The 26527-nt window shown below is 39.2% G+C and overlaps 1 protein-coding gene across 2 annotated transcripts in view; it reads right to left on the minus strand.

Moving 5' to 3' along the window:
• Window positions 1–745: 745 nt before the first annotated feature.
• PDZRN4 (PDZ domain containing ring finger 4) overlaps window positions 746–26527 on the minus strand; it is a 230550-nt gene continuing 204768 nt past the window's right edge. For both annotated transcript variants that reach the window (XM_054631745.2, XM_077178900.1), the window contains 5 exons: window positions 17657–17755; window positions 15452–15514; window positions 12298–12399; window positions 8779–8895; window positions 746–2924 (listed from right to left, as the gene is read on the minus strand). In XM_054631745.2, the coding sequence (XP_054487720.2) occupies window positions 1398–2924; window positions 8779–8895; window positions 12298–12399; window positions 15452–15514; window positions 17657–17755 (1908 nt within the window). In that variant the 3' untranslated portion in view covers window positions 746–1397. The remainder of the gene's footprint in view (window positions 2925–8778; window positions 8896–12297; window positions 12400–15451; window positions 15515–17656; window positions 17756–26527) is intronic.

Consider the following 26527-nt stretch of genomic DNA (forward strand, 5'->3'; position numbering starts at 1 on the left):
TGCCAGGTGACTTCAGAACCTAATCCTGCTATGGGAAGCACTACAATCAGTTAGGAACTTCTGTGAGTCAAGCACAGGGATAATGAAAATGGAGCTATAAGGCCATTTCTTCTACCCCACAGACTGCCCAAGACCAGTCATTTCAGCTTGCTCTATCTCACTGGGCTGCCAGCAGCAGCAGCTCAGAAGATTCCCCAGTGGCAGCAGAGGGGCCTCTGCTGCATGGAGAGTCAGGGAGTCCCATCAAGCACCCAGACAGCAAATTGCCATTGCTCCTGAGCTCCAACCAGCTCCCACTGAGCTTTAAATGACTTGGATGCTCCTCAACAATAATTTTACACCTGTAACTCAATTCGTTGAGTTTCATTCTCTGTTTTCCTTAACTCATGTTCTATGAAAATGTCACTGCTAGTTTTTCTTGCATGAGATTTGGCTCAAAGTTAGGCATATGCTGTGCTCATGTTTTGTATGTGTAGAACAAACAGCAAGCTCAGCCAGGGAGAGGACTCATGGCAGTTACCTAACATCTTACAACAAAGAAATACATCAATGAATCATTTAATTAACTAATAATATCAGGTAAGGAAAAGCCAGAAAGGCCCACTCATTCTATGTGTTCTGCAAAATTAAAAGCTAATTCATAAGAAATATCCTATGGAATTGTGTCCTTTGTTCTTGAAATCTCTACATGCTGTAAATACCATGCACAGTGAAATGGCTTATATTTAAGGAAAAATTCTCAATCTAAATAAAACAATGCTTGGCTTTTGTTTATTTCTTAAAGATAAGCAATAATTTATTTCTCTTTCATCTTCACAATTATCACATACTGTGCAGCTACAAGACCAACGCCACTACATAACACAGGAGAATTGCTCACCTACACTTTACTTGGACAAGTACAATTACAATTTACAGATTAAATGTACTGTAAAATATGCAGTTGGAAAAATGTCATTCTTATCTATATGATGGGATGTGGCATATGTTTTATGAACAGATTCAATCTAAGATGTAAAATTTTAAAACTTGTTAAGCCAAGGATACAGTATAAAGCGTTTTGATTTGGTATTGTATTGTTACTAAAGTAGAAAAAGCAAAATTAGAGAAATAAATCCAGATCTTAAGTTACAGGATATGTGTTAGGTTAAGAAATTTTTTGCTTTACTTTTCTATATTTTTTTTACAAATGAATAATATGAATATATTGCAGGATAAAGAAAGACTGCCAGATAAAGAAGGTACTGTTATATGAAAAACAAATGAAAAATACCAGGTCATTTTGCTTACAAAAAGATCAAACTATAAACAGTCACAAAATATATAAAAATGCCACATTGAACGAGGCAATTGTACTCTACCTAAACTGGTAGTATACTCTCTGTTAGAAGTTGTGTTCATACAGTAGTAACTGATAAAAAGGCATTGTGCACTCTTGTGCCATCTGGGGACTTAGCACCATGTGTCATCAGTTCTTGTATTGTCATCCAGTTGTCCAAGATTTTCTTGTTTCTCTTTTTCATCATTTTTTTGTGACTCAGTTCAATAATGTTGATTTCTTTTTTGCCCTCGCTGCCACTCTGTGGACTTTCCTTTAGACACTCCAGCCTGCTCCTCATCATGAACTCCCGCCGCCTCCTCTGCTCCTTGGCGCGCACCAAATGCTGCTTCCGCTCCTCTTTGCTCCAGTAGCGCCCCATCTTCATCTCACTCATCGTGTCATCATCTGTCGTCATCCCACTGCGCTCCTCTTTAATTTTTAAGGCACGTTCCTTCAGGATTCTGTCTCGAACTGGTCTCTTTGTGATGTACCGTGTCCCATCACTCCTTATTTTCACTTTCCATTCCATCTTGGGCTCTGCGCACTTCTGTGAGTCTTTGCACATGCTCACCAGGCTGAGCTGGCTCTGGGCATACTCCACAGCAGACTTCTGCTGGATCAGCTGCATATAGCTTTGATAATGCTTTGCATGAGCAGGGATGTTCCCGTACCTGTAAGAAGAACTGTGATATGGAGACAAATAGGGAATGTGCTCGCTGCCTTGCCTATCCTGGTCTGTGAATTTGCTGCTTTCTGATGCCAGCACTGCATTCTCAGAAGCACTGTTTTGCTCGGTGGGTTTGGTTTTGGCTGAGGTTGTCTCCCTGTTGCTTTGTCCTGAGGATGACTGATTAGCAACAATTGTGGTCCTCAGGTTTTTCCTGTTGGTTATGCTGATTACCCTCTGGAGAGAGTTATCAGGGGATCGCTCCACAGTCAGCGGAGTGCTCCTGCAGCTTTCAGCAGTGTTGTAGGCACTGGAGCTGTCCTTGTCAGACTTCTCAGGGTGCTCCATGATGTCATCCAGTTTGCCTCTTTGTACATCTGTGCTGGTGTTATAATTCCTGAAACTTTCATCATGTAAAGACCAAATGTCTCCATACTGGTCTCTCACCTTTTGGAGCCGGTGAGCTTGCATAATATTCTGGCATTCAAGTTCAATGTTCCTCAGTTCCTCATTGAGTAGCTGCAGCTCATGCTCCACTCCATCTTGGTCTCTTCTGTTGCATTCTATCATGCTGCTTGAGTAATAAAGATCATACTCCCCATGGTTTCGAATCTTGCACTTCAGTTCCAACAGCTGCCGAAACCTTTCACATTCCTCCTCTGGGTTTCCTATGAAATCAGATTCAATGTATTCCCCAGACACAAAGCTTTCATTGCACTGGAGCTCAACACTGCCTAATGTGTCCTGGCTGTGGCCCAGATCCCGTTTGCTCTGCAGGGTAGCACCGTTCTGCTCTTCAGTTGCATTTTCTTGCTCTGAGCTCTCATCATTGCGAAGACTTTCATCTGTAGGTCCCACCCCACTGTCCTTCTCATGATTGTTGGATGATGAGGTTGCAGTGTCTGTAGTGCCATCTTCCTCTTCATGTTTCTTTGGCTAAAAAAAATGAGTAAACCAAAAGGATTATCAAATGCAGATCATATAGAAGAATTATTTTCCAGTTCTCTTTTGCTTAAACAGCTGGGATCTGATTTAAGCTCAATTAAAACAGATCACTAAACAGCAGTCCTACTGCTCATAGCTTTTAAACATTTCTGAGAGCCATGCTGTGGTTTCCATACTAAGCAAAGTAAGTGAATTACACTACTAGTGACATAGCTGCTTAGGTCTGTAAAGAAATACTTCCCTCTCTAGCTAAGCCATCTCTTTGCAATGCTTAAAGATAATGATCACCAGATGGTGAGCTGATTTTGATTCTGGATTATGGCTCCACTGGTGGAGCTGCAATCTTCTCAAACTTGAGAGAAAGCTTCAGTACTGGTATCACTTCAAACAAACAGAGCAAGCAGCCAATGAAGCAATGACTAGTACAACCCAAAGGATGCAAAATGACTGCTGTTTCTTTGTTTAAACAGTGAACTTTTGTTTGCTTCATTACACCCTCCATGGCCTTCTCCTACACTTCTTGTGCCCAGTAGCCTTTTTCTGAAAAAGTGTTCATTTCAGATTCTAGGATTCTGCTCAGAAGGACCTCAGTCTGTTTCATTCCTGGAAACTCTTTTTGAAAACTCATTTATTCCCATTGTTAGAGTTTCTGTTCCTAAAAACTAAAAGCAGTCTTTCAATATTAAGTGCAGAACAACACTGAATGCTTCGCCATGGATATAATGTCAAGCTTTTTGACTGCTTATTAGCACTCCACTCATTGTACCTCACCTATTTTTATATTCTCAACCTATTTATATTCCATAGAATATTATCCAGAGATAATATCTCTCTGAAGAGACAGACACTTTATTTTTCAAACCAGATAAGCAAAGAATCATGCAGAGTGCAATTTGTATGACCAAGTACCTAACTACACACAGTACCAACACCATGCCTCTTTTAGGAGGTATAATTGGATAATTATGTATAATGACTGTAATAATCAGGAGAGAAAAAAGGTACTGTGCACCCAGTGAAAGGAAACAAACTTAAAGAGGCCACTGTCATAATTCCCTCTTTATCTACTTTGACAAACAGTAAAACAGGATGAAAATATGTCTCCTATGTCATTCCTTCTCCTCTCTTCATGTGCACCTCATGATCACATGCCCTTCATCTGGTTTCATTTCTTCAACTGTTATGAAAAAATAATGGCTTAGGGTCAGAAAAACAAAAATAACCTCCACTCCCAATTCAGTGTAAGAGTGGAATAAAGCAAATATTGAAAGAAACACACCACCAGGAGAATTTGGTGTCTGTGACAAACCAGTTAAAAATTTCTGAAAAGATGCCTTGGGAGATTTAATTTAGTATCCTTCTAGTTCACCTCCTCCTGGTGAATGCTGCTACATATGCTATTCTGTTCCCTTCTCTCACCTGCTTTGGAGCTGCTGCAGTTTGTCTTGACCTCCTCTGCCCCCAAACCTTTCAGCAGAGAAATGACTCCAACCCGGGCAGCTTACACTTCACCCCAGCCATGGCACTGCAATGTGCAACCCATATTTCTCACTGCTCTGGAAAATATTTAACTACTGACAGGAGGGAGACAAGCTCCACCAGACAACAGGAGGGCAGTGCTGCAGGGCAGTCAGGAATCTGGGTGCCTATTCCAAAGGCAGGGCTCCACTCACATGATCAAAGGAGGATGGTCAGAATCTGCTATTTGACTCTGGGCATGAGTGAAATTACACAATTTGCATCCATATGACTAAAACTCCAAAGAGGGTGGTTTATGTGTTAGCCCAGCTAGACAGCTTACAAGAGCAGAGCTTTATGATACTTCCTCTGATGTCTTCTGCATGGTATTACACCACCCAAAGCATATATTTGAGCACTTCTGAAAGAAACCACTTAATGAGGCTATTTGTACAGGTGTTGGGAAGAGACTTTGCAGTTGAGGCCCATGCAATCAACACTTTCAGAACTGGTAGCTCTTGTTTCCCACACCACTTTTATCAATAATTTAAGCTTTGCTTCTTCAACCTGATTTATACTGACCAAATATAATACTCTGCCATCTACTTAAGTTACACTATCTGGAATTAACATGCACACACAAAAGGTGTAAACAAAGCAAAGTCCATCTTTTGAGCCAAGTAGAAACCAGATGAGCGGGATTGATCTGATGAAATGTAAGTGGCTGTAGTACAGACATCTGAATGTCAGATAGTGACTTTGGGTTCCCTCAGGAGAAAACAATTGACTATAAATTCAGATTCTTCTCAAACTAAAGCAGACATCCATATCACATTAAATTTTTCCCCAGTATGTGGATACTTACAGCTAAGTCAATTTAGAAAATGGAAAGTAATACAGATATTTATTGTACTGCATGTTTTTGAGATACATTTTATTAAAAAAATCCATTTTGACTCAAGTAAGGTAGCCCCTGGCATTTTTTTCATTGGAATTTCATGTTTGCCAGAGCTCCTAAACATGTGCAGACTGAGCAGTCTTTTACAGCATGAGATAATTTTAATTTTATTTTAAAAGATAACAAGACTAATTCCACCATTACACCTCTTCTGAAAAACAAGAGAGAATCCACAATTTTCAGTGTGTTGCTTTTTCTAGTGTTATCTGATATCTGTTTTAAACAAAGTGTTTGTTTTCAAACATACATTGTCAATCTCTTCTACACTTATTTCTGTTTGAAATACCAAAGGGCTCCTTAGGCCTCATCTTTGCAGTGAGAACTCAGATAATGAGAAGGTAAACCCAGCAGTGCGTACAATCAAGCAATAAATGAACCTCAAAAGATTCTGCATTTCAGCTCCAGCAAGAATTCCTGCCTATAAAATGGCTAATCTTGCAGGAATTCAGACACTGTTCTATTCTTTTACAATTTATAATGTATATTGGGACTCAAAACCCAGGCTGCTACTAAAGTCTGAATGCCGTATGATTCAGTTGAAGCCTCCAACAAACACAGCTGGGCTCTCTGGTCAGTCTCTGACAGTGAGAGGGAGACATGTCACAGGGAGAGGAATCTCCAGTGGCAGGCTAACCTTGAGGTACTCAAACCATGAGGGAAATTTGGAATTTATTTCAGTGGTTCACTAAAAGGGAAAATGCTCTTCTGCCAACAATGCTGGTCTTTTAAAACAGGCTTCTTTCAAAAAAAGGATTTTTCCCCAGATATTTTCTCTGTATTTCAGCTTTGAATGAACTAGAAGAATTCTTTTTATCCAATTCTTTCTTCTTCTTCTTAATAGGTTCTGATATATTACACTGTACCAATAAGAATTTCTGCATGGCACATGAAAGGCAGTCTTCTGAAAATTATCTCTGCTGCACAATGAACCATGATGTCGTAAAGGGAAAGGAACACAATGAGTTATAAAAAATGGAGAATTACATCTTTCCTTGAGGCTTTTTGGATTATTCCATACAGAGAAGATACAATTCTTGATTGAATTCTACAGAGTAGGTCAAAAACATACAGAAAAGACATGACTATCTACTTGACTCTTCTATTACAAACTGTACCAAATTTTTTTGTGACAGCTCACATTAAATGTTAAAATGGCATTCTGTAAAACAGACTTGTATTTGGAAGGATATTATGATAGAAAGTGTATTCATTCCTGCAGCTCTCGAGATTCATGATGACAGATGATTATGAAGCCAGAGGACTAAGTTTTTGTTCACAAAAATCAAGGCTGGTCTCCTTGGCCAGCCGGGGAGCTTGGAGATACTCAGATTGGCCACTGGCAGCTGCAATGAGAGTGGTTTCATAGCTCCAATGGATGGTGTGATTCCCCTCAGGAAACTGCTAGATTTCCCAGCCTAACAAGGAGTAAAGAACCAGTTTTCTGACTTGACGAGTCACTGCATAGAGTCTAGAGAGACAGCAGCTGTCACAAATTACTGATGCCCCATTACACACCAAGCTGCATTTGGTTGATTCGATTACTCATCAGAAGGGCAAAGAAATGTCTGGCTGTCCTAGAATTACTTCAAGCAATGCAATGTCAGATACTGACAGATCAAAAGCGACCACAATTTTTTTCCTAGTGTACTGCTCTTTATAGCAATATAAAATCTCAATATGGCAAAAAATATGCTTGGCAAAAGATTCCTACAGGGAATAAACAAATTCAATGGGTTCTGTGAAAGCACATCACAGAATATCACTGTTTACTCATTAACACTATCCACAACCCAAATTCATCCAAAGCCAAAGTTTGACATGAAGTTTGCAGTGTAAAGTCACAATGGTAAAGTGATTGCAGAGGTCCCAACATGTAATGTGAGTGCCTAGTAGGAGTTGATAGATAGACTTGTTCAAGAATTTCTACCAGAACTGGAGGTTTGAGTGAAAATGTCACCATGCAAATGAAACGGTTTGCAAAGAGCAAGTGGTTTTTCTGACAGGAAATATTTGGTATCCAAGATAGAATTTTGGCTAAAACAATAAACAAGATGCCATATATCAGCTGAAAGTAGCTAGCAGTGCAGCACTTAGCACATTTAACCTGGGAAACTGAGGCTTGGCTCACTGCCTGGAAAAGAGAGTCACATCTAAAAGGCTGGTAAAAATCCTGTTGCAAGGCTCCCTTCCCCCCAAGCCTGGAGTTATTCCACTTGGTGTAAATAATTAAATGCTTATAAGATTAAATATTTGCAATCTGATCTGTCATTTTTCAGAGAATTGACTTAATTATTCTGTCAGTGTCTGTGTCCCAATGAATATTTCATTGATATACAGGGAAGAGCTTTACCATGAGCTATCGTCTACTCATTGACCCAGTATCAAGGCTGAAGGGGAGGTCAGGAGGAAACAGACTAAATGCACATTCAGGCCCCCCAATGTGGACCAAGCATTGAGGCATTTGAAGTCAAAGAAGCTCCCTGGTTTCCAGAAAAGAGAAGGCTCTCATAGTCTTTCTGCCTCTCATCAAAGAAAAATGCCACAGGCTGTCCTTTTTGAGCAATTCAAAATGGGGTAAAAATTGTAAGTTACAAAGTTCTGTGGGTGGAAAAACAGTTTCTTCCCAACTGCATAAATCCAGAAGCCAGGAGAAGTTGAATTTTATTTCTTTGACTCCTCACAGGTGTGCACACTGGCAGATCATCTGATCCAGGAGTGGGTACTTACACCTTTCACAACAACGTACATCTGAGAAGACCACTTGATGAAACTGTAGGGTATGTTTGCCACAGTCACACAGCCTACAGAACATATGGGCAGGTAAAAGTCAGGATAGGAGCAAGCTGAGACTATGCTAACAATAGCTTATTTGTCTCCATTAACAAAACAAATGCTGAGCTGTGCGCTGTCGGTGTAAGAGAAATACACTCCCATTAACAAAACACCTGTTGTTTATTTAAACATGTCTTCTATCTTGTTTTGCAAGCTCTGGTGCAAGGCTGGCTCATACATTGCATGCATCCCAAAAGGATCATCAAGTCCAGCTCTAAAGTTAAATCCTGCATATGGGGATTGAACCCATGACCTCGGTGTTATTAGCACCAGTTTAAAAAAACTGACATGAAGTTTAACATCATAAATCCCAAACACTTCAGAATTAATGAAGGAAAGCAATATTATTCTGAGAGTTCAGAGAAAAGGAGAAATGTGTACTTTTCACACCCTATTATATTGTTTATTAACTTGATATACTGGGCCTAAGCATGTATTGTTCTCTTTTTCCTTACATAGTTGCCGGAGATCACAGCATTTGGAGAGAGAACTCTATCAAAGCCTTTGACTCCATTTTACAGCACACTGTTTCATTCTCTATTAATAAAAAAGTATACCTAGAAAAATTTCAAATTATATTTTTAGTAGTGGTCGTACCTGCTCCACCTCATTGGCTGTGTACTGCATCGCTTCATTATGCTGCTCTTCCAACATTTCCAAGTTTAACTCTTCTAAGAATTCATTCCTTTCATCATCCAGCCACCCTTCCTCCAGCTGCAAAGAATACATCAGTATGTTATTTTATGTTAGCAAGGACACATGCTAAAATAGAGTAAACCCAAATGGCAATGCTTGACTAGTTCTTTTTATTCTAACGATTCTCTTCAGAAAGTCAGGCGGTAGGAGTTCAAGTTCACGTCTCAAAAAAAATAGAAAAGAAAAAGGATAAAAAGATGGGATTCGTGTCTTTTATCCTTTCGTAAAACAGTATGACTGATTTTCGCTCATAATGAAGGAGACTGCACAGCACAGACATTATTTCCTTTCAAAAGGTATGAAAGGCACAGCGCATAATCCTGAAGCTGTCATGTTCATTACTACTGAGAGACCCTGCACTGCAAGAATGGCAGTGTTACTAATAGGGCCAGGAGGCAACTGGGCTCTTCTCTCTAACAACCTCCATTCCAGCCCTGCAGCCACCGCCTCAATGGAAACCTTATGCTGCGTTTCTGTCACTATCTTCCCATTGATCTTCCAGGTAAACAAATAAACAGAATAGAGTGATAGAAAGATAAGGTGACTTGAAGGGAGGCAATTTTAGTTCTCCTGGTGTGTTTGGAAACAAGGTTTATCTGTTTGCTTGTTTTTTTCTTGCCAAGTATAAAATAGTACATTGACATTTGGTGAACACAATTTTGCAAAAGGACAGGAGGGGATGCCATGTTTTCTGTCAAGTATATATCTCTTCTTGAACCTATTTCACACCCTTCACATCTTTCAAAACTGATAAAACAGGCACCCTGGCCTAAAACGCTGTTACTTCCATTTTGTTCATTATGCTCATGTGTGCACATGAGCATAATGATCCTTTGTACCTGCAATCCCTTGACAGATGGCGCAGTGCATCAAAAAGAAAAACACTGGTCAGTGGCACTCTTGACTATAATGACAGGATTGTAGCAGAAGGAATCATTGATTGTTTTGTCATTGATGAGGGAACCACAGGGATTGCCAATGGTGACAAAAACTTGCTGTAAGGAAAAGCCTCAGCATAAGACAATTACAAGAATACCAAGTACTCATGTCCCAAGATAGCAAGAGAGATGTAGCACAGGCCAACTCCTAGAGCAGAATTACCACTGCCTCCAAGCCAGGATATGTCTGGTCACAGATGTCAGTCAGAAAAGTTACACTGAACCGGTAGTAGTAGTAGTAGTAGTAGTAGTAGCAGTAGTAGTTCAAAGCTACACAAGGAGTGACTGATGCTGTGCAGTACTTCTAATGGAATACTGGCAGAACATCACTGCTTCCTTAATAAACTCTGATGTGGTTTTGCCCATGTCAACAAATTCTGTCCTCTTATAAAGAAGCCTTCAACATTTCCCCTGGTAAAGCCAGCCACATACGGTTTGGGATTAGGAGGAGACTTTTTTCCTTGAGGACATATAATTTTTATGTTTGTCCTCAATGGGACTTTCAAACTGTTCTGTGAAACATGTGGTAGTTTTGTTTACTTGTCTTGTTTACTTTTTTCACCCCAAGGAAAGCATGAGCACAGCCTTCCTCTGCTGTAAGGGACACAGTTTAATTCACCTCATGTGAGAAAATTGCAGAGATTAACAAATTTTGAGGATGAAAGATGAATCTCACTTGGGCAAATCTGCTCATTTGATTGTGGCAGTCCCTTTATATAACTAATAAGAACACTCATGTTATGTTACAGCTTTTGAAAGAAAACGAATATGTGCCTTAGCATACACGTGCATTACTTACACTGTGTACACATTCACACATGAGAATGCATGTGTGTGGTGTGATCCTCTAATGCTCTGTTTCAAAAATTCATTATTCACTGCAAATATATGTGGTCAGAGGGGTTTTCTTCCCTGTTACTGAGGGAATGTGCTCAGCAGTTACCCTTCAAGGCTGCAATACTGCCATTACAATTTTCGATCTAGAAATGAAAGCCTGCTTAATCCTGCTGGTTTTTGGCAAGTCAAAGCAACACAACTAGCAGAAATCAGTTGACAGCCTGATCTCTGACTTAGTCTGGCTTTTTCATCAGTTTTGTATGAGTATGTGCTTAAAACACATAAACTGAACACAAAAATCCAGCACTAAAGGCCCAAACCTAAACCAACTCCCACTTATTATTTTAAAGAGTATTCATGTGGGAAGCTACATTGGTACACATAATTAACTCCTTATCTCATACTAATCTTATCATGTTGGCTCCTTATGTCATGTTGACCAGTCTAAACAAATACAGAGACTGAACTTTCTCTGGGCATGTATTTTTTATAGTGTAGAGAAAAACAGAATCCTAATGAAAAACAGTTGGAATAACATTAAAAAATCTCTTTCAAAATTTCAGCAACTGAGAACTATAATTTTGCAGTATAAAGTGAGGCACACCTATTTTTGCTGTACTTTGTCACTGTTTTTATTAGAATTATTTAGCTTCCTGAAAAACATAAAGGGTATGAATGCTGACATTGTGACTCCTTTATAACTACGGTATTTAAGTAGAGAATCACACTTACTTAATTTAATTTATACAGAATATGCAGCTAGTGAGACTGAAAATATCAGAACAATAGCATGAGAGACAAATGGCAACTTAACCAACTGAATTGTTGGCAGATAGAACAGTGACAATATAATGTCCTTTGCTTTGCAAAGGCCTACAAATAGAATATAAAGGGATACAAAAACAGCAGTCTTCTACCACTCTACCTCTTCATTATCTGATAATCAACCTAACCTCTGTTCTCCGCAATGATATTAAAAATTCTTGGAATAGCAAGATTCTTGGTATTGGCATAATTTTATTTTTAAAATCATAAAAATGCTTCTAAAAGATTTTGAAAATGCACCTCCCAAAATGCAGGCATGTTTTTGTGACCAGGATGCTGTAAAAACAATTAGATTTCCATTTGCTGAATGAGACTGTAGAGAAAGTCCCATAATTTATACGTACATTAATAGTTTACATGTCTGGTTATAACCACATAGCATAAAACAACCCCTCAGAAATGACAAGCTACCGCTTTGTGTAAGTTCATATAAATTATAAACTTCATATTAAAGATAAAATTGATAAATGTTAAGTATGGGAAATTTATCCCCTAAACAAAGCAGAATCCTCTAATGAGTAATGCATAGTTTTCAAGTTCTACTTCATATTTTACTAATATCATATTGGTGCTGCCAGCTTTATTTATATACCTGCTCATTCTGCTGGAATAAAACTTGTTTAGTTTGGGGAAAACATGCCCAAGTAATATCATATTATTTTCTTTGTTGGATAAAAAAAGAGCAAAGCTCTGCAATTAACTGTTTGCTCCTTTTGTCAGTAATTTTGGAATTCCTATTTCTTGGCAGCTCATTACTTGCAGTGACAGTGAATGCATGGTATAACCCAGGTTCTGGCTCAGTGCATCTGTTTAGTCTAACCTGCATCTCTGGCCTCGCCACCAGCAACACAATTTTCCTGCATTCTTCGCTGGAGAGCAACGCCACTGCCTCTTCCCTATTCTGGACATCTTGGCCATTTATCTAGGAAACAAATGAAAGTGGCACATTAGTTTCTATTTCCACAAAGCAACACACAATAAAGGGCAGATATCAGCTCATTTGTGCTGAATGTATGGACAATGAAAATTGCACAACGGGCTCATCTTCAGCCCCTCGGTGGTAAGTGCCTTCACTCAATTATGCGCTTACTGTAAGAGCTGTATTGATCGTTGAAGGATGGTGGACATCAGAGGAAGCAGTTATGTTCATAAATGTCCAACCTGCGCCCTGGTAACATACATCTAGCAACACAATTAACCAGCCCCTGACAGGTGACGTTCATCTTTCTCCGTTCAGAGTAATGGAAGTGTCACTCTGAGATAATAGTGCTGGTGGAAGAAGACTGGTAATGCTACAGCTGAAATCAGTCACTGAATGCTGGTAGAGAGCCAATTAGAGAGCTGCAGTATTATCTCTCACCAGGCAATACTTTCAGGCCACTGTTTGTTGCTGCTCCATTTAATCATTTCATATTTGTGTGGACAGCTTAGTAGCTGGTACCACACAAAACATATGTATCCCCCTTACAAGGGGATAATCAAAATAAAAGTGGTTCTTCAATGAAACTCATCTTTTCTTGCTACCTTTCTCCTATTTTGTAACCCCATTAAAACAACGACATCCATGACTATGTGGTAACAAACACAATTTTCATTGTCCAAAAACCATTTCTGAAGGAATCAAATAGAAATCTTATTTCTCATAAGAATTCAGTTTTGTCCAATTCACAGCACAAGAAGTGAATTATTCTCATTGTGGCAACAAAACCTCCAAAATTCGGTCTATTTCACAGAGAGTGAAAACAAAACTGGATGGTAGAAATACCTGAATATTTTTGGTGGGAAAAAATCTAATGGTTCCATTTCAAAGTAGCAGTTGTAATTTTATTTCCATTTGAACTTGTAGTTGAAAATCAAAGAGAAAGTTGCATTTTTGTACATATGCTTGGCCTGAAAGCCCTGATTCAAAAGCATAGCTTTAATTCAGATTAAAGAAAATCCCTGAATACCTAACTGGCAGTGAGCAAAATGTCTGAGACTCTTCAAAGCTTACATGATGGGATAGTTGTGGTCTGTGGGAGACCAGGTAACACAGAGCTGCCCTAAGATAAAAAGCAGAGATGCAGCCACAGAGAGGCTTGGGAGCAGATTTGCAGCCTGTACAAAATATCCCCAGACATGGTGGCTCCTCCAATAACTCCTATCAACTGAGTAACTGCTCGCCATGGCCCCGAGGAGGCAGCCGGGCTGTCCCCACACCACCTGAAGGTGGCCACCCCATCGCAGCTGCACTATCATGGGGAAAGAGAGGACTTCAGCCTGCCCCATGGACTGTGCTCAGCCTGCAGGTTTACAGCTAAAAACATCAGAAGTTTAGGCAATTACCATGAGGACTGCCCTCTTAAAACTTTCCCTTGACATTGTAACATTTTATTTAAAATACTCAGGCAGTTTTCAGATGCTTAGACTGTAAAGACTGGTGGTTTCTGAGAATGAAAAGGGGGCAGTTACAGCCTCAAAAACAAGACAAAACCTGCTGTCATTTTGTGAGGAATACACATAACAACATTCCCCCCATAGCCTTAACCAATGCTGCCTGCCACCCACAAAAACACCCCTGTGCTCAAGGATCTGTATCTCTCCCAGTCCCAGTGTAATCCACCCCTAATGGCACCGTCACCTTCTATTTCTCTGAGCTATCTCATCAATAAGAGGAGATAGAGGGTCAATGTGTTTTCAGATATGAAAGTAAACCCCACATAAGTCTCTGGGTGTTAACTTTAATGATAAAATTCATAGCAATATATCAGCACTGACATTAAAGTAATGCTCCAGTCCACAAGAGGATGCCAGAATTATCTATGTTTTCTCTCACCCCTGGAGTCTTTACTCAAAATTGAAATGAATTGAATTTCATTGGGAACTGGAGAACATTTGCCTGAACTGTTGTTGGCTGTCCACCCAGGAATTTTACAAAAAGGAAAGGAGTGGAAAGTTTCAGCAAAGATATTTCATGCAGAAATGAAAAGATTGGAAGGAAGGAACAGACTGATCTTGTGAAAACCTGAAAGCTCATCTGCTTAAATTAATGAAGGGCAATTATGGAACATGTTACAGAAAACCAACCTGTCATCACCAGGAGTTTCTTCTGGGGCTTCAGTGAAAAAAGGCAAAAGTACAAGGCAAATCAACTTGGAACTGGAATTAAAATGCTACCATACAGCAAAAAGTTTCCAGTCAAGTGATTTTTAGTAGCTGTTTCATGATTTTGCACAGTGGTGAAAAATGCTGGCTGAAAAAACCCATTGCTGGCTGAAAATGGAAACCCACTGCCATTCTCACTGTTTCCCTCACTGTACAGATACACTGCCCTGTGCAGCAGCCAGCCACCCACTGATAACTGTAACACACAAACCTATGCTGTAACACACATACCTATCTTTGGGGTAGCTCTTTAAGCAAGTGGATCAACAGAAACAAAGGGAGAAAAAAAAGCCAAGGTGGTGGATTAGAAAAGAATTCAGAAAAGCAATGTATTATTGTGGAAGGAAATAAAACATTAACAAAAACCTAATGAACCCCCCTCCTTAAGTTCGTTCAAGATCATCCTTCTCTAACCAACACTTTTTTTCTGTGAAAACTCATATTATCTATGCTTACCATAAAGAGTTTTACTCAAATTTATGCAATTGGTTAATGATCAGCATGTCTTTGACACTTATATTTATGTCTGCAGGATCCTGTTTAGAATTTGACACTGAGATGAACATAGTGGAAATGAGATTTTCTAATAAATATGGGGAACAAAAAGACATGGGATGTAAGTGCATGAGCCAGAACGAGTTTGTCAGTCTCATTTTTCAATACACACACTCTAGCTCCCAGCTATTGTGTTAAAAAACAGACAGACATGGATTTTCTCATCGATCACAGTAACAAAGAGAACTGTCTTCCCTCATTAATAGTCCACAGAGAAGATGGCACTGCATGTTTGTCTGAAGAAAGAGTTTAAGGAAGAGTCTCCCATCACATACTTGCAAAATGCGGTCTCCTTCACGGATCCGTCCATCTCTGGCAGCAATGCTGTTGGGATCAACCTGCACAGGACAACAACCAGTAACTGAACATGAAAAGACTTCTATGGGAAATTTTAACAGCTGCAAAATTGCAAGAGTTGAAAAAGTACAATTTTGAAACAGTACAGAGACAAGCTGAAGTTTCCTTTAGAGTAACAGAAATGAAGGAGTTCTTTGAATGATCATATATGAGCTTGTTTCAGAAAAAAGCCTCAAGATAGAAAGGGCTGGGAACATATGATTTTCAAATTAATACTTTGCCACTGTCAGGCATTAACCTTCAGCTGTCAGAGCATTAAAAATTAATGAGACACCCTTTTCTCTGGAAGTTCACTATGGACTGAGAAGCTTCTGCAGCAGTTGATACCTCTATACAAATGGGCCTGTCTTTGGGCATGATTCTTTTTCTTCCATGGAAACATTTACTATTAAATTATTATCTTAGTAATCAATCTGTTCACAAGGAAACATCAAAAAAACATGAAGGATCCATATTGTATGGATCACTCACAGGTCCTGTAAATCATGCCCAGTCTGAACCAGTTGAATTTAAGTTAATTTAACCTAAACAGATATTTAGGGCTCCAGTGATAGTTTATCAAAGACACTATAGCTCATCCCTGAGTAATGACCTACTGTTTGTTGCAGGACAATTCAATCTATCACCTTTCACTTGATGGTTGTCTTAAAACATTTACTTTTCCTCATCATGATATAAGTTCTTTTTTCAAACCAAAATTTTGAGTTGGGCATTGAGTTTGCGGGATACATCTTCTATGTGTTAGATATTATTTTCTTCTTGTGCATTGTCATAAAAAAACAATGAATCTGAAGTCCTTAATCAAGTACAAAAGATAATATCAATACATTCACTCTCAAAGGTCTGAGAAAATTTTATCATGTAGGATAAACAGAACATTTCAGATATAATCCTGGAATGTATTAAGAGATTCCTGAACTTTCTTTGCCCTCACAAGGTCAAACAGACAGCTTATACAACTGGTGGAAGATATATTCGTAGGTAATTTATATTAATTCCTCATTCTTGTTCCAAGGCTTTGCTTTTCAGCTTATTTAACATTGCTACCAGCCTCTTTATGTGTAATCTTGCCTTCATCCCATTCACTGATACATAGGAGAATTCTGTATTTTGTGATCCTCTCCATCCATGAGCTCCACTAAGAATTTAGAATCACAGAATGTGTCAAGGTGGAATCGACCCATATGGCCCCCATTAAGTCCCCCAACCTCCTCCTCAAAGGACTACCTAAAAAAGCCCAACATATGACTAAAAGCTTTGTCTAGTTGCTCCTTTAATTCTGACAGGCTTGACGCTGTGACCACACCCTTGGACAGCCTTATTCCAGGAACAAACCACCCTTTTGGTGAAGAACCTTTCTTTAATGTCAAAATTTGGTTCAACATGTCAAAAAAGTGACCAACTGGGATCACAGCTCATGCAGAATAATCAGCAGTGACCTTGGACTCAGAAGAGTTTTGTTTTACCCAGAGAAAAAAACATCTTTGAATGACTGGAGACTCAAACAGAGATGGTGTTCTTGGAAGTCTTGTGGACTGATCATGTGAAATGCTAACAATCTGTGCTGGGTGCCAAGTTTTCTTAGTGGAGTCAGTGAAAACCTGAGGATTCATCCCACCTCAGTATTTAGAATTCTATATTTTGGTTTTCTAACATATTATTAATCTCTCAAGCTACTCCCTCTACCCATCTCTGGTATGTCTGTGTGTAGCACAATTGTAACAAACACAAAAATAATACAATAATGATTGACTACTGTTAATATTACTGCGGCTGTGAGAATGCAAGCAGGGTTGTCAAGAAGGCACTTTTCTCCTCAAAAGCTCTGCCTGATCTCCATCATAAGGGCACATTTCTTTCAAAATTCAGACCATTCTCAGACTGCTTTACTAACTACAATGTTGTAGTTCAAGGCACTTACACTAAAGAAGCCCACTAGTAATTATTACTCTGCTTGGGCAACATGATTTGAGCTGCTAATCTAAATGAATTGAGAGTGACATGAGCTGGCTGATGACCAACACTTGTGTGCTCCTGTCTAAGAGCACTTTCATGTTGATTCCCTGGCATGTGTAGCCCTCCACGAACATCCCCCATGCTCCTCCCCAGTGCTATGTCCTCACCTCACTGACATAGATTCCGGTGTCCTCCTCATCATCGGTTCTGTAACAGACAGTCAGCCCCAGCTTCTCCTGGCTGCCAATGCGGCACAGCTCCACCTCCTACAAGAAAATTCACAGGCTTTTGTGGTGGCTCTTGCCAAGGTTGGAAAAAAACTGTGCACAGCACAAGGGAGCACCAAGCTGCTGAGATATTCATGGGGTATCACCTACTCATCCTGCTCAATCTTGAGACACGATGTTACGGGTGGATCTTTAGGGGAGAAATTATTCCATGAATTAAGAAGGAAATCCCAGTACACTGCAAGTTCAAGCTATACAGAAACTGTTTCGTAAGACATGCCAAACTTTGAGAAATATAGCTGTGCATTGATTTTGCAGGTCTTTGACTTTTGGGTAATAGAAGCTGACTTATAGTAGATTACATAGTCCTTCTAGTCGCATCACAATAGCTGATTTATGGCATGTAAGACAGACCAGATAGCATCAATCAATCCATCACACAAATGCCACTCCCTTCTGACAGCAATCCAAACCATAAAGCAGAAGTACAGGCTTCCATTTATGGCATAATTCCTTCCCTGGGCAGTGTACTGGTGCTTCATTGCAGAAGCTGTTAGATAACAGAAAGATGCTTCAAGGAATCTCCTATGGAGATAAACAGCAGTGGCATCTTCCTCAATTGTGAGATGATGCAGAAAACATATTTTTAGTGCCAGATGTCCCAGCAGTGGCATCTCATGAAAAGTGCAAGTTTTTGGGCAGATGGTAGAGTGATAACTACTACATACACCAATCTGAGTTAAGCATCTTTAGGGTTTCATAGGGGAACCATTCACAAAAAGGCAAAGCTGCACTTGGTTTGAGCACTGTGAAACAGATAGTTGTAATAAAGCAGGATGAACCCAATAACACGGAGTATTAGCTTGGTTTCAAGTAGGAAACTTTGGTTGGTATTTGTATGTAAAGAGAGTCTTCAGGTCACATTTGGACCCTGACAACTTTTGCTTCTGTGGCTATGCAATAAAAGGAGAGAGACCAACCTTTGCTTCAGTTCTCAGATACAGAGTTCTCTGTGATACAAAGCCTGCTCCCCCCCACCCATTCCCAGAGATGTCATACAGACTAATCCACAAACAGGGACTGGGTGCACAGCAGCGAGGACTCACTACTGAGTCCAGCAAGTTGTAGGGCCCAGTTGTCAAAAAAGCACAACTTACAGAAAAACCTGTACTTCACACACATGGGTTAGCCAACAAGCCTCGTGATGTTTTCATTTCAGCTGAAGATCTTTCACAAAGTGCACTGCTATGGCTTGCTCCCCTGTTCCCTCACAAGAATTCAAATCTACACAGGTTCACTACCTGCACAAATCCTAGAAGCTTCTCTCTGGACTTTGGATATTCAGTGTCTTCATGAAAACAAATAAAATGTAGAAAAAACTCATGAAACCTGTAGTATTTAGTTTTTCTTACATATGGCAGGAGTTCTACATAGGGTGGTAAGGAGTGGAATTATTCACCAGTACACAATACACATTGGGTTTGAAAGAAGAAACACAGAAGCATGTTTTATTAGGGAAGGGAATTACAGTGACCTGATTTTGGCATTGGGAGCAAAAGGATGTGTACTGGAGGGAGGCCTATTCAAAACCCATAGTAATTGATGCCTCCAGAGGGAAAGACCACTTGACTAGAACTGTAATATTAGGGAGAAATTACAGTAACAAAATGGCTTCAATTACAGCAACAAGGTATACTTTTAAGGAATAAAGAAGTTTGTGGTCCCTTGGAGGCCTATAAGGAAACCTAAATACACCATAAAGGACCGAAACTGGGACCTTTAAATCAAGGCAAACAGGGAGCTGTGCACAAGCTGAAATCCATTAACTTTCATTGTCCTGCTGGCACAACCTCTTGTATCCCCAAGCTGAGGGTGGACAGGGGCCCCAAGGACTGCTCTGAACACAATTTCTTCAGATGTGAATGACCTTAAAATTCTTGTGGATGATTTGACTCAAAATACTACTACAAAATTGTACCAACATTTCAGGCTGCAAACAAACTGAATTCTCTTAGTGTGCTGGCTCAATGAGCAGAAAAAATTAACCATTTAGGGCATGAAAGAGCAAAGGAAAATGAGGATGAGCCTAGAGGCATCATCCTGTGTGTGCAAGAGATTTGCCAAAATCACCTCAGGGAAGCAGCTGATGACAAGTATCAGTGACTAATATCCTCTGGCTGGGCTGCAATAGCCCTGGCTGCACACAGTGCTTGAGCTACCACAGCTTTCATTTCTCTGCCCAGTAACAGAGCTATAAGCTGAGGTTAGTACTTGGTAGTCTTGGACTATCTCTTTCTTAAATATAGTCTTATGACTGCACATAGCTGTGGCTGCTTAGAAGCTGTAGATACCTATAACTGAGATCCTGGCACTTAGTATTAAAGTCCCCAACAACCATTTCATGTTTTTCAGTGTAGATGCAAGTACACACTCAAGTGATATCTCATTCAGCATGAGGGAGAAGGTGGGTAAGGTCTGTTGCTTTGCACTGGAAGTCATTTCAGATAACTTCCCTTTGCCCATGGCTCATCTGCATTACTATCCTCAGGCATCTTTTTTTTACAGGAAACACTATTCACCCTGGTCACAAGCAAACAGACCAGAGTTGAAAAATATTTTAGGAAAATTTAAAACCACTTTGCATGAAATAGTAAATAATCTCTCAGAGCAAAAGCCCACAAATCTGCTAAGTCTGTGTAATAAGCACATATGAAACAATTTCAATGGAAGAGCAGCAAGTGAAACACTAGAGAACCTGAACTATCACAGTCAAAAACATTTGACATAGTATTTTGCAACAGATGCTTTATAGTGCTGTGGAGTTTTTCTCCTCACAACTGGTCTTCAACAGAAGAAACAGTAGGTTTGGCAGCAGTGATGAATTTGCAAATAATTTCCTTCTCTGAAATATTTTTTGATATATGCATGCATGTGTGCGTACACACACACACACAGTCGCTTTCTCTTTGGCTTTTCTCTGTGTGCATGTAGGGACTGAACTGCCAGTCTTCAAGACTCAGCATTTTCAAAATATATGAGAAATAATATTTGGACATCCATGAATAGTGCTGACAGACAGATGGTGGGAGGAGAGGGACTGAAGCTCAGGAAGAGCTCAGGAGATGATAGCCTTCCCCTCTTCTGGGCACACTGGGGGCAGCACCTCTCAACACTTTAAAGAGTATTTTGCTGCCAAGTGACAGAAATCAATGCCAAATGGCTCAATCTTTGACTTGCTGCTTTTTTTCTCTGAGTGGCCAGAACAAAAATTCAGTGCATTTTCACAGTAAAGACAATACTTTAAAGTGTTTTGCCATAAATTATTTGGTAAAAAGACACACATGGAAATCAGAATAAGGACTATCCCTTCTTGAAAGACTGTGATGCAAACTTACAAAGTAGCCAATTTCTGCAGACATAGAAAAGACAGAAAAGAGATGCAGATCATGTAGGATTGAATTTTCCTTACCATCTCAAATTTATTGTACTTTACAAAAAAAAAAAAAAAAAAAAAATTAGGAATATCTTGCCTCATAGGACAGATTTTTTAGCAGAGTTCCAGAAGTTTTCTGCTTTTAAGTCACTATTCCCTGTTTGATTGTAACTGCTTTGCTATAGTCACCTCATACAACTTTTTGTGACTTGTTTTCCTTATATATAATCAGAAAAACACTACCAGAGTAGTGGCACATTAAAGAATAAATGATTGCAGAGCATTTGAAAAGCACTGTAAGAATACTATAAATACTCTACATCCTTCAAAAAACATCCCCATCTGCCTTTACAGCAATTGCTGAACCCACTCAAAAGACCGAGACAGACTATCAAAACTGTCACAGCTACTGAGCTTTCCTCACCCATACAGTATCCAGAGTAATGGGTCCAATGAACTCTGCCACTAGAAGGGGCAGCATCAAATCCAAACACAACAGTATTTTTCCTAAATGGACATTGTGTGATCAGTTAACATTAAACTCCCCATTACAATGAGAATATTATCTTGCCATTGAGACAAAAACCAAATTAATAGTCAAAAAACAAATTAATTTTAATTAGTGTTACTCCCCAGCGTAACAGAACTTGTTATTCATAATTCAAAGTTTATATTTTTGTGACACGGCAAGACAGAAGATCCTAAACATTTTCAGTTTGTGATACAGTCAACTATTTAATTTCTAAGCATTAACTAGAATCTACTCATTTTATTTAGCTCCATTATCTTTAGAGGAAAAGATCAGTATAGTCTAGCCTGTAAAACCCAAACACTCTGCTTTCTCCCTCTCCAGTTCAAACAACACTCCTAAATAGAGGGAAAGAAAAAAAGACAGGAATGAGAAGGGAAGCTTTGCTGTTTACAAGTATGGAAACAACAGGTTTTAAATTAAGAGCCAACACAGCAGGACACACATAGGTTTTAGAAAAGGAAATCACCACAGCATACTGGAGAAGGATTCCTACTCCACCAGCAGAAAGAAAAAGTGCTGCCAATCTGAAAACCTCCTTGTGTGGTGAAACAAACAATGCAGTCCAGTGATGCTTTATCTTAATCCTAAAATGTTTGAACCATGGCTGTCAAGGTCTATTTACAAAGCCCACAGTAATGTATTGGTGTTTTAAGGCAAAAGAATTCCAAGAGATGCACTCTTATGGACATGTCTGTGGGTTCAGCAATTTTTCTGTACCAGTGAAGGACTACTAGTACCTTTTGGACCAAACCCAGATTATCATTCTTACTAGTTGATATTATTGCAATACCAAGGGACAAAAAAAACCAAACAAACAAAACTCAGCAAATAAAATGTTATCCTTGTAGCCACCAGAACAACGCCCTTATCACTAATAAGTGAGTTAGTGCCCACAGCTAAGTAAGTGGCCATGTGCAGATTCTGAAACAGCCCCATGAGATAAACCACCTTTATGTTTTACACCTTAACAGTCCACCACCAGGCAGAGCTCCAAACTCTTTACACTATTTACCTCATGGTGAGATGACCTAAGAGTTTGGAAATGTTAAAATACACAAAGGTTCAGCTTACAGGTTTTTTGATTATGTCCTTGTTTACCTGTAAAGCAGTGTCTTGTGTCAGGCAAGTTATTCTGTGCCACAGCCCTTTCAGCAGAAATCAAGGCTTATTGAATGGAACAAGGGACCCAATATCTGATGATCCAAAGTGGAGAAGCATAGTGTTTAGTGTACATTTGAAGAAAAAACAACACCAAACTAATAAAGCAAAATAAGAAAAGAATAGTTACTTTTGTCTTTGTTTTTCCTTGTTACCTGTAGCAATTGCTGACAAGCTGCTTTTACTGTTCATCTTGCTAATGGCATAATTGACAGAATGAGTAATTGAATGAAGGAAGCACAAAAGGCTGAGATCAGAGTACTTACAGAATAGCTCAATAAGGAATTAACTGAGAAAGTACATTAAAGTCAGACCTATTTTAATAAATTAGTTACACTGAAAAAAAATCCTCATCTATCAGGGCTGGTGCCAGTCTTCTGAGGCCTCAAACAGAAGAGCTAAGGGACTATGTGGAATACACACACCTTAAAATTAAGATTCATTCTGCAGTATCATCTTGATTCTGCACCTTTATGGGTGAGACCAACCTCCAGCTGAATTTTGGCTGCTTTTCACACTTTCTGTCACAGTTACTATATGAAGTTTCTGTAAGTAAGACAATTTTTTTCAGCTTCTTGTTAGTTTCTGTAAACTATGGAAACTAAGAAAAGATGAGTCTCAGTCTCATAAAAGTGTTTAGTAATTCCAGCTCTGCAGTTCTTGTCTCATCGCTTATCTTGCATCTCAATGATGCAAGTATTGGGATCATTATCAGACAGGGCTTCAAAGAGCCAAGCACCTGGCAGATCTTGCTAATAGCATTCACTTTCTTGGTCTTTTCCTCCACCTGACCTGAAGGACTTACCTTTTCCAGGCTTCTAAATCACTGTTTGTTTACATTGCTACTTTGTATAATATTTAATTTTCATAATGCCACACACTCATCATCACTGGTAAGTAATTCTGCTCATGAAATAAAAATAATACAAACAGAACCTTAACTCTTTGTACAGTAACTGCTCAATCTAATGAAGCCCTAGGAGGGCTAACAGTGGAACTACTAAATAGGAAAAATTCATCTCAAATTCAGAAGAGATGATAATGGTACTACATGTCACATAAAATCATGCATTGCAAATGAGAGGGTGTAAAACAGAGGGTTTGTAGCAAAACAAACATCAGCAGCAGAATCAATGCAATTCTTTAGACTTCATTTTAAAACAGAGTTTTTTTCACCTCGAATTTGTACTGTGCAGGAGTTGTGAGTGTCATGTACAAATGATCAGGGTGTGTACAATGGGTAAGGTACACACTTTAAACAGTGTTTCAAACAGGTATCATGTGTCTCATAACCCAAATCATGCTTACAACACAGAGCATGGCTTTTTTTAGAGGTTATATCTTTAATGGTGACCAGAAGTAATCTGAAGAAACTCAGAAGAAAGAGATGTAAATCCTAGCATTGGTAGAATTCATCAAAACAATCTATTTCAACTGTGATCTTTTTTCTATGGACTACCTATCTTTGTTTAGATGAAGAGAGTCTGTAATGCCTCTGCTGTATATTTAACAAAGTAATTTCATACTAAGGCAGCTATTTCACTTTCAGGGTTGGGGTGGATGTTGAATATTTAATTCTTTACTTGCATGTGCATGTGTCTATGTGTACAAACTTTTGTATATGACTGTATAGGCACTGCAGTACTTATATATCTGTGTAGTGCTTATGTGTCTGTATGCAAATGCATGCCAGGCAGGCCAGTTACACTGCAGAAAATCTTTCCTGGCAATCATATGACAGTTAATTTAAGAGCATGATTACAAATCTTGAAAACACAGTGACAGGGTATATGCTTATAATGAGAAAGTGAAAATGTCAGATCACCCCACAATCCACAGAATCAGAGTAATGACATTTGCAGCCATCTCTGGATTTCACTAACTTTTAATGACAAACCACATAGACTACCTATTTATTCATAAATGCAAAAAAGAAATGGCAAAAGGAAACAAGAATTTTCAGTTTCTAGAAAAGCTATTCTGTCTTAAGATAGATCAGTCCAACATAAAGCCCTTCTCTCACTTTACCTCCATGACAACTGAGTGTTTAGAGTGAGCTGCTGTAAAGAAACAGCTCACAGGAGAGCCTGTATAGAGGAACTGCCTATCACTGCAGCTTTCTTAAGTGTGCCAATAAAAAAAGATCAAAACCGCCTGGGATTCTGGGGCTTCCAGACAGCAGGCAAGCAATACTGCAGGCAAACAAAGGCATCCTAGACCTCAGAACTATCCTAACATCATCAAGAGTTATGCTCTCCTGTCAAAGGGATTTTCCAGGAAATACATTAATGTCTTTGTAACACAGGCTAATTGAAGGCTATCTTACAGAAGTATTCAGTGTGAAACAGAGTGCAATGAAACAGCCCTCCCCTTCACAGGTCACTGCAGGGTCCTATCACATTCTTTTCACAATGAATAAGCTTGTATTTAAAAGCTTGCAGGGGATTTAATTTACAAACACCAGTTACTTTTACAAGAAAAACAATTCTTCTATCAGAAAAACAAAGCTCTTAACTGCTCTGCTATCTTCACCATGGAAGGTTACAAACACTGCAGGATTTTAGCACATTATACATCAGTTTTAGAACCCATTCTGTAAATGTCTATGGAGATTTGGTCGAGTTCAGTGTTTCACTTTTAAAATCACTGACATTCTCAAGTTGTAAAAATAACCTAAAGAAATAAATTATTTTTCCTCTCCTTAACAGTCCCAGTATGTTCTGTTATTCAGATTTCACACAGACCAGCACATCCACAATGTACTTGGGGGCTATTTGGATGGAAATAGAAAAGCTATGGAGCAAGACAGAGCCAGCCTAGACGTAAACAAGTTGGAACTGCTGGCAGCTGTGCTGTTACAAATAAAATTGCATTCCCTGGTGTCTTCCCACTTATCAATTTTGACAGAAGACTGTCCTGACTTCTCATAAACAGCAACGAAAAGGACAAATCACATTGGGTGTCAGATTTGCCAGAATGGATTTGGTTGGTAGCTTACCACAAAGAAACAGAGGGTTATCTCCATTCCACATGGTGGGGGAAAACAATGCTCAGTCCAAGGGGTGGGGGCTTTACCTTATAGGCTGATGTCTCATATAATCCTCATTTTTTAAAGTCAGGTTTAGATTTAAGAATCTCTGACACAAGATTTGTTTACATCAAAGCGGAAAGTAGAAATATCAGCAAGCATTTTTCAAATGCATAATCCAAACCCAAACACAATGTAGTATGAGAAATACTTAAAAATAAAACCACTTTCCTACTGATCCCTGCTTTATAGCTACTCTTAGAGCCACATGCTCTTTTGTGTCCAGACAAAGAAAGCTCTGGGATGGCAGGATGCTGTAGACAATGATACCAGTGTTAGAAAACAAAACAAAAGAAAACAAAAGGAGAAAAACCTATATTTAATTAATAAGTGCCTATATGCTTAAATATAGGCACCTATTAATTAAATATGATTGTTCCGGGGGAGAAGAATTTGGCCCTGTAGCTGCCAAATCTTTTGATAATAAAGAAGCTCCAATGGATGTGGGAATTCAGTCTCACCCTCCAGCTCTGCATTTAAAGGATATTCTAGCTTAAAGACACATGGTGGACTTTAGAGTGAGTGTATGCCATATGGAAGTCAAGGAAGGAAAAAAAAATTCTTTACAAATTATAGGCTTCCTGGCTGCTAAAGGGTCAA

Source organism: Agelaius phoeniceus, chromosome 5, assembly GCF_051311805.1.
Source record: "Agelaius phoeniceus isolate bAgePho1 chromosome 5, bAgePho1.hap1, whole genome shotgun sequence".
Taxonomy (NCBI): Eukaryota; Metazoa; Chordata; class Aves; order Passeriformes; family Icteridae; genus Agelaius; species Agelaius phoeniceus.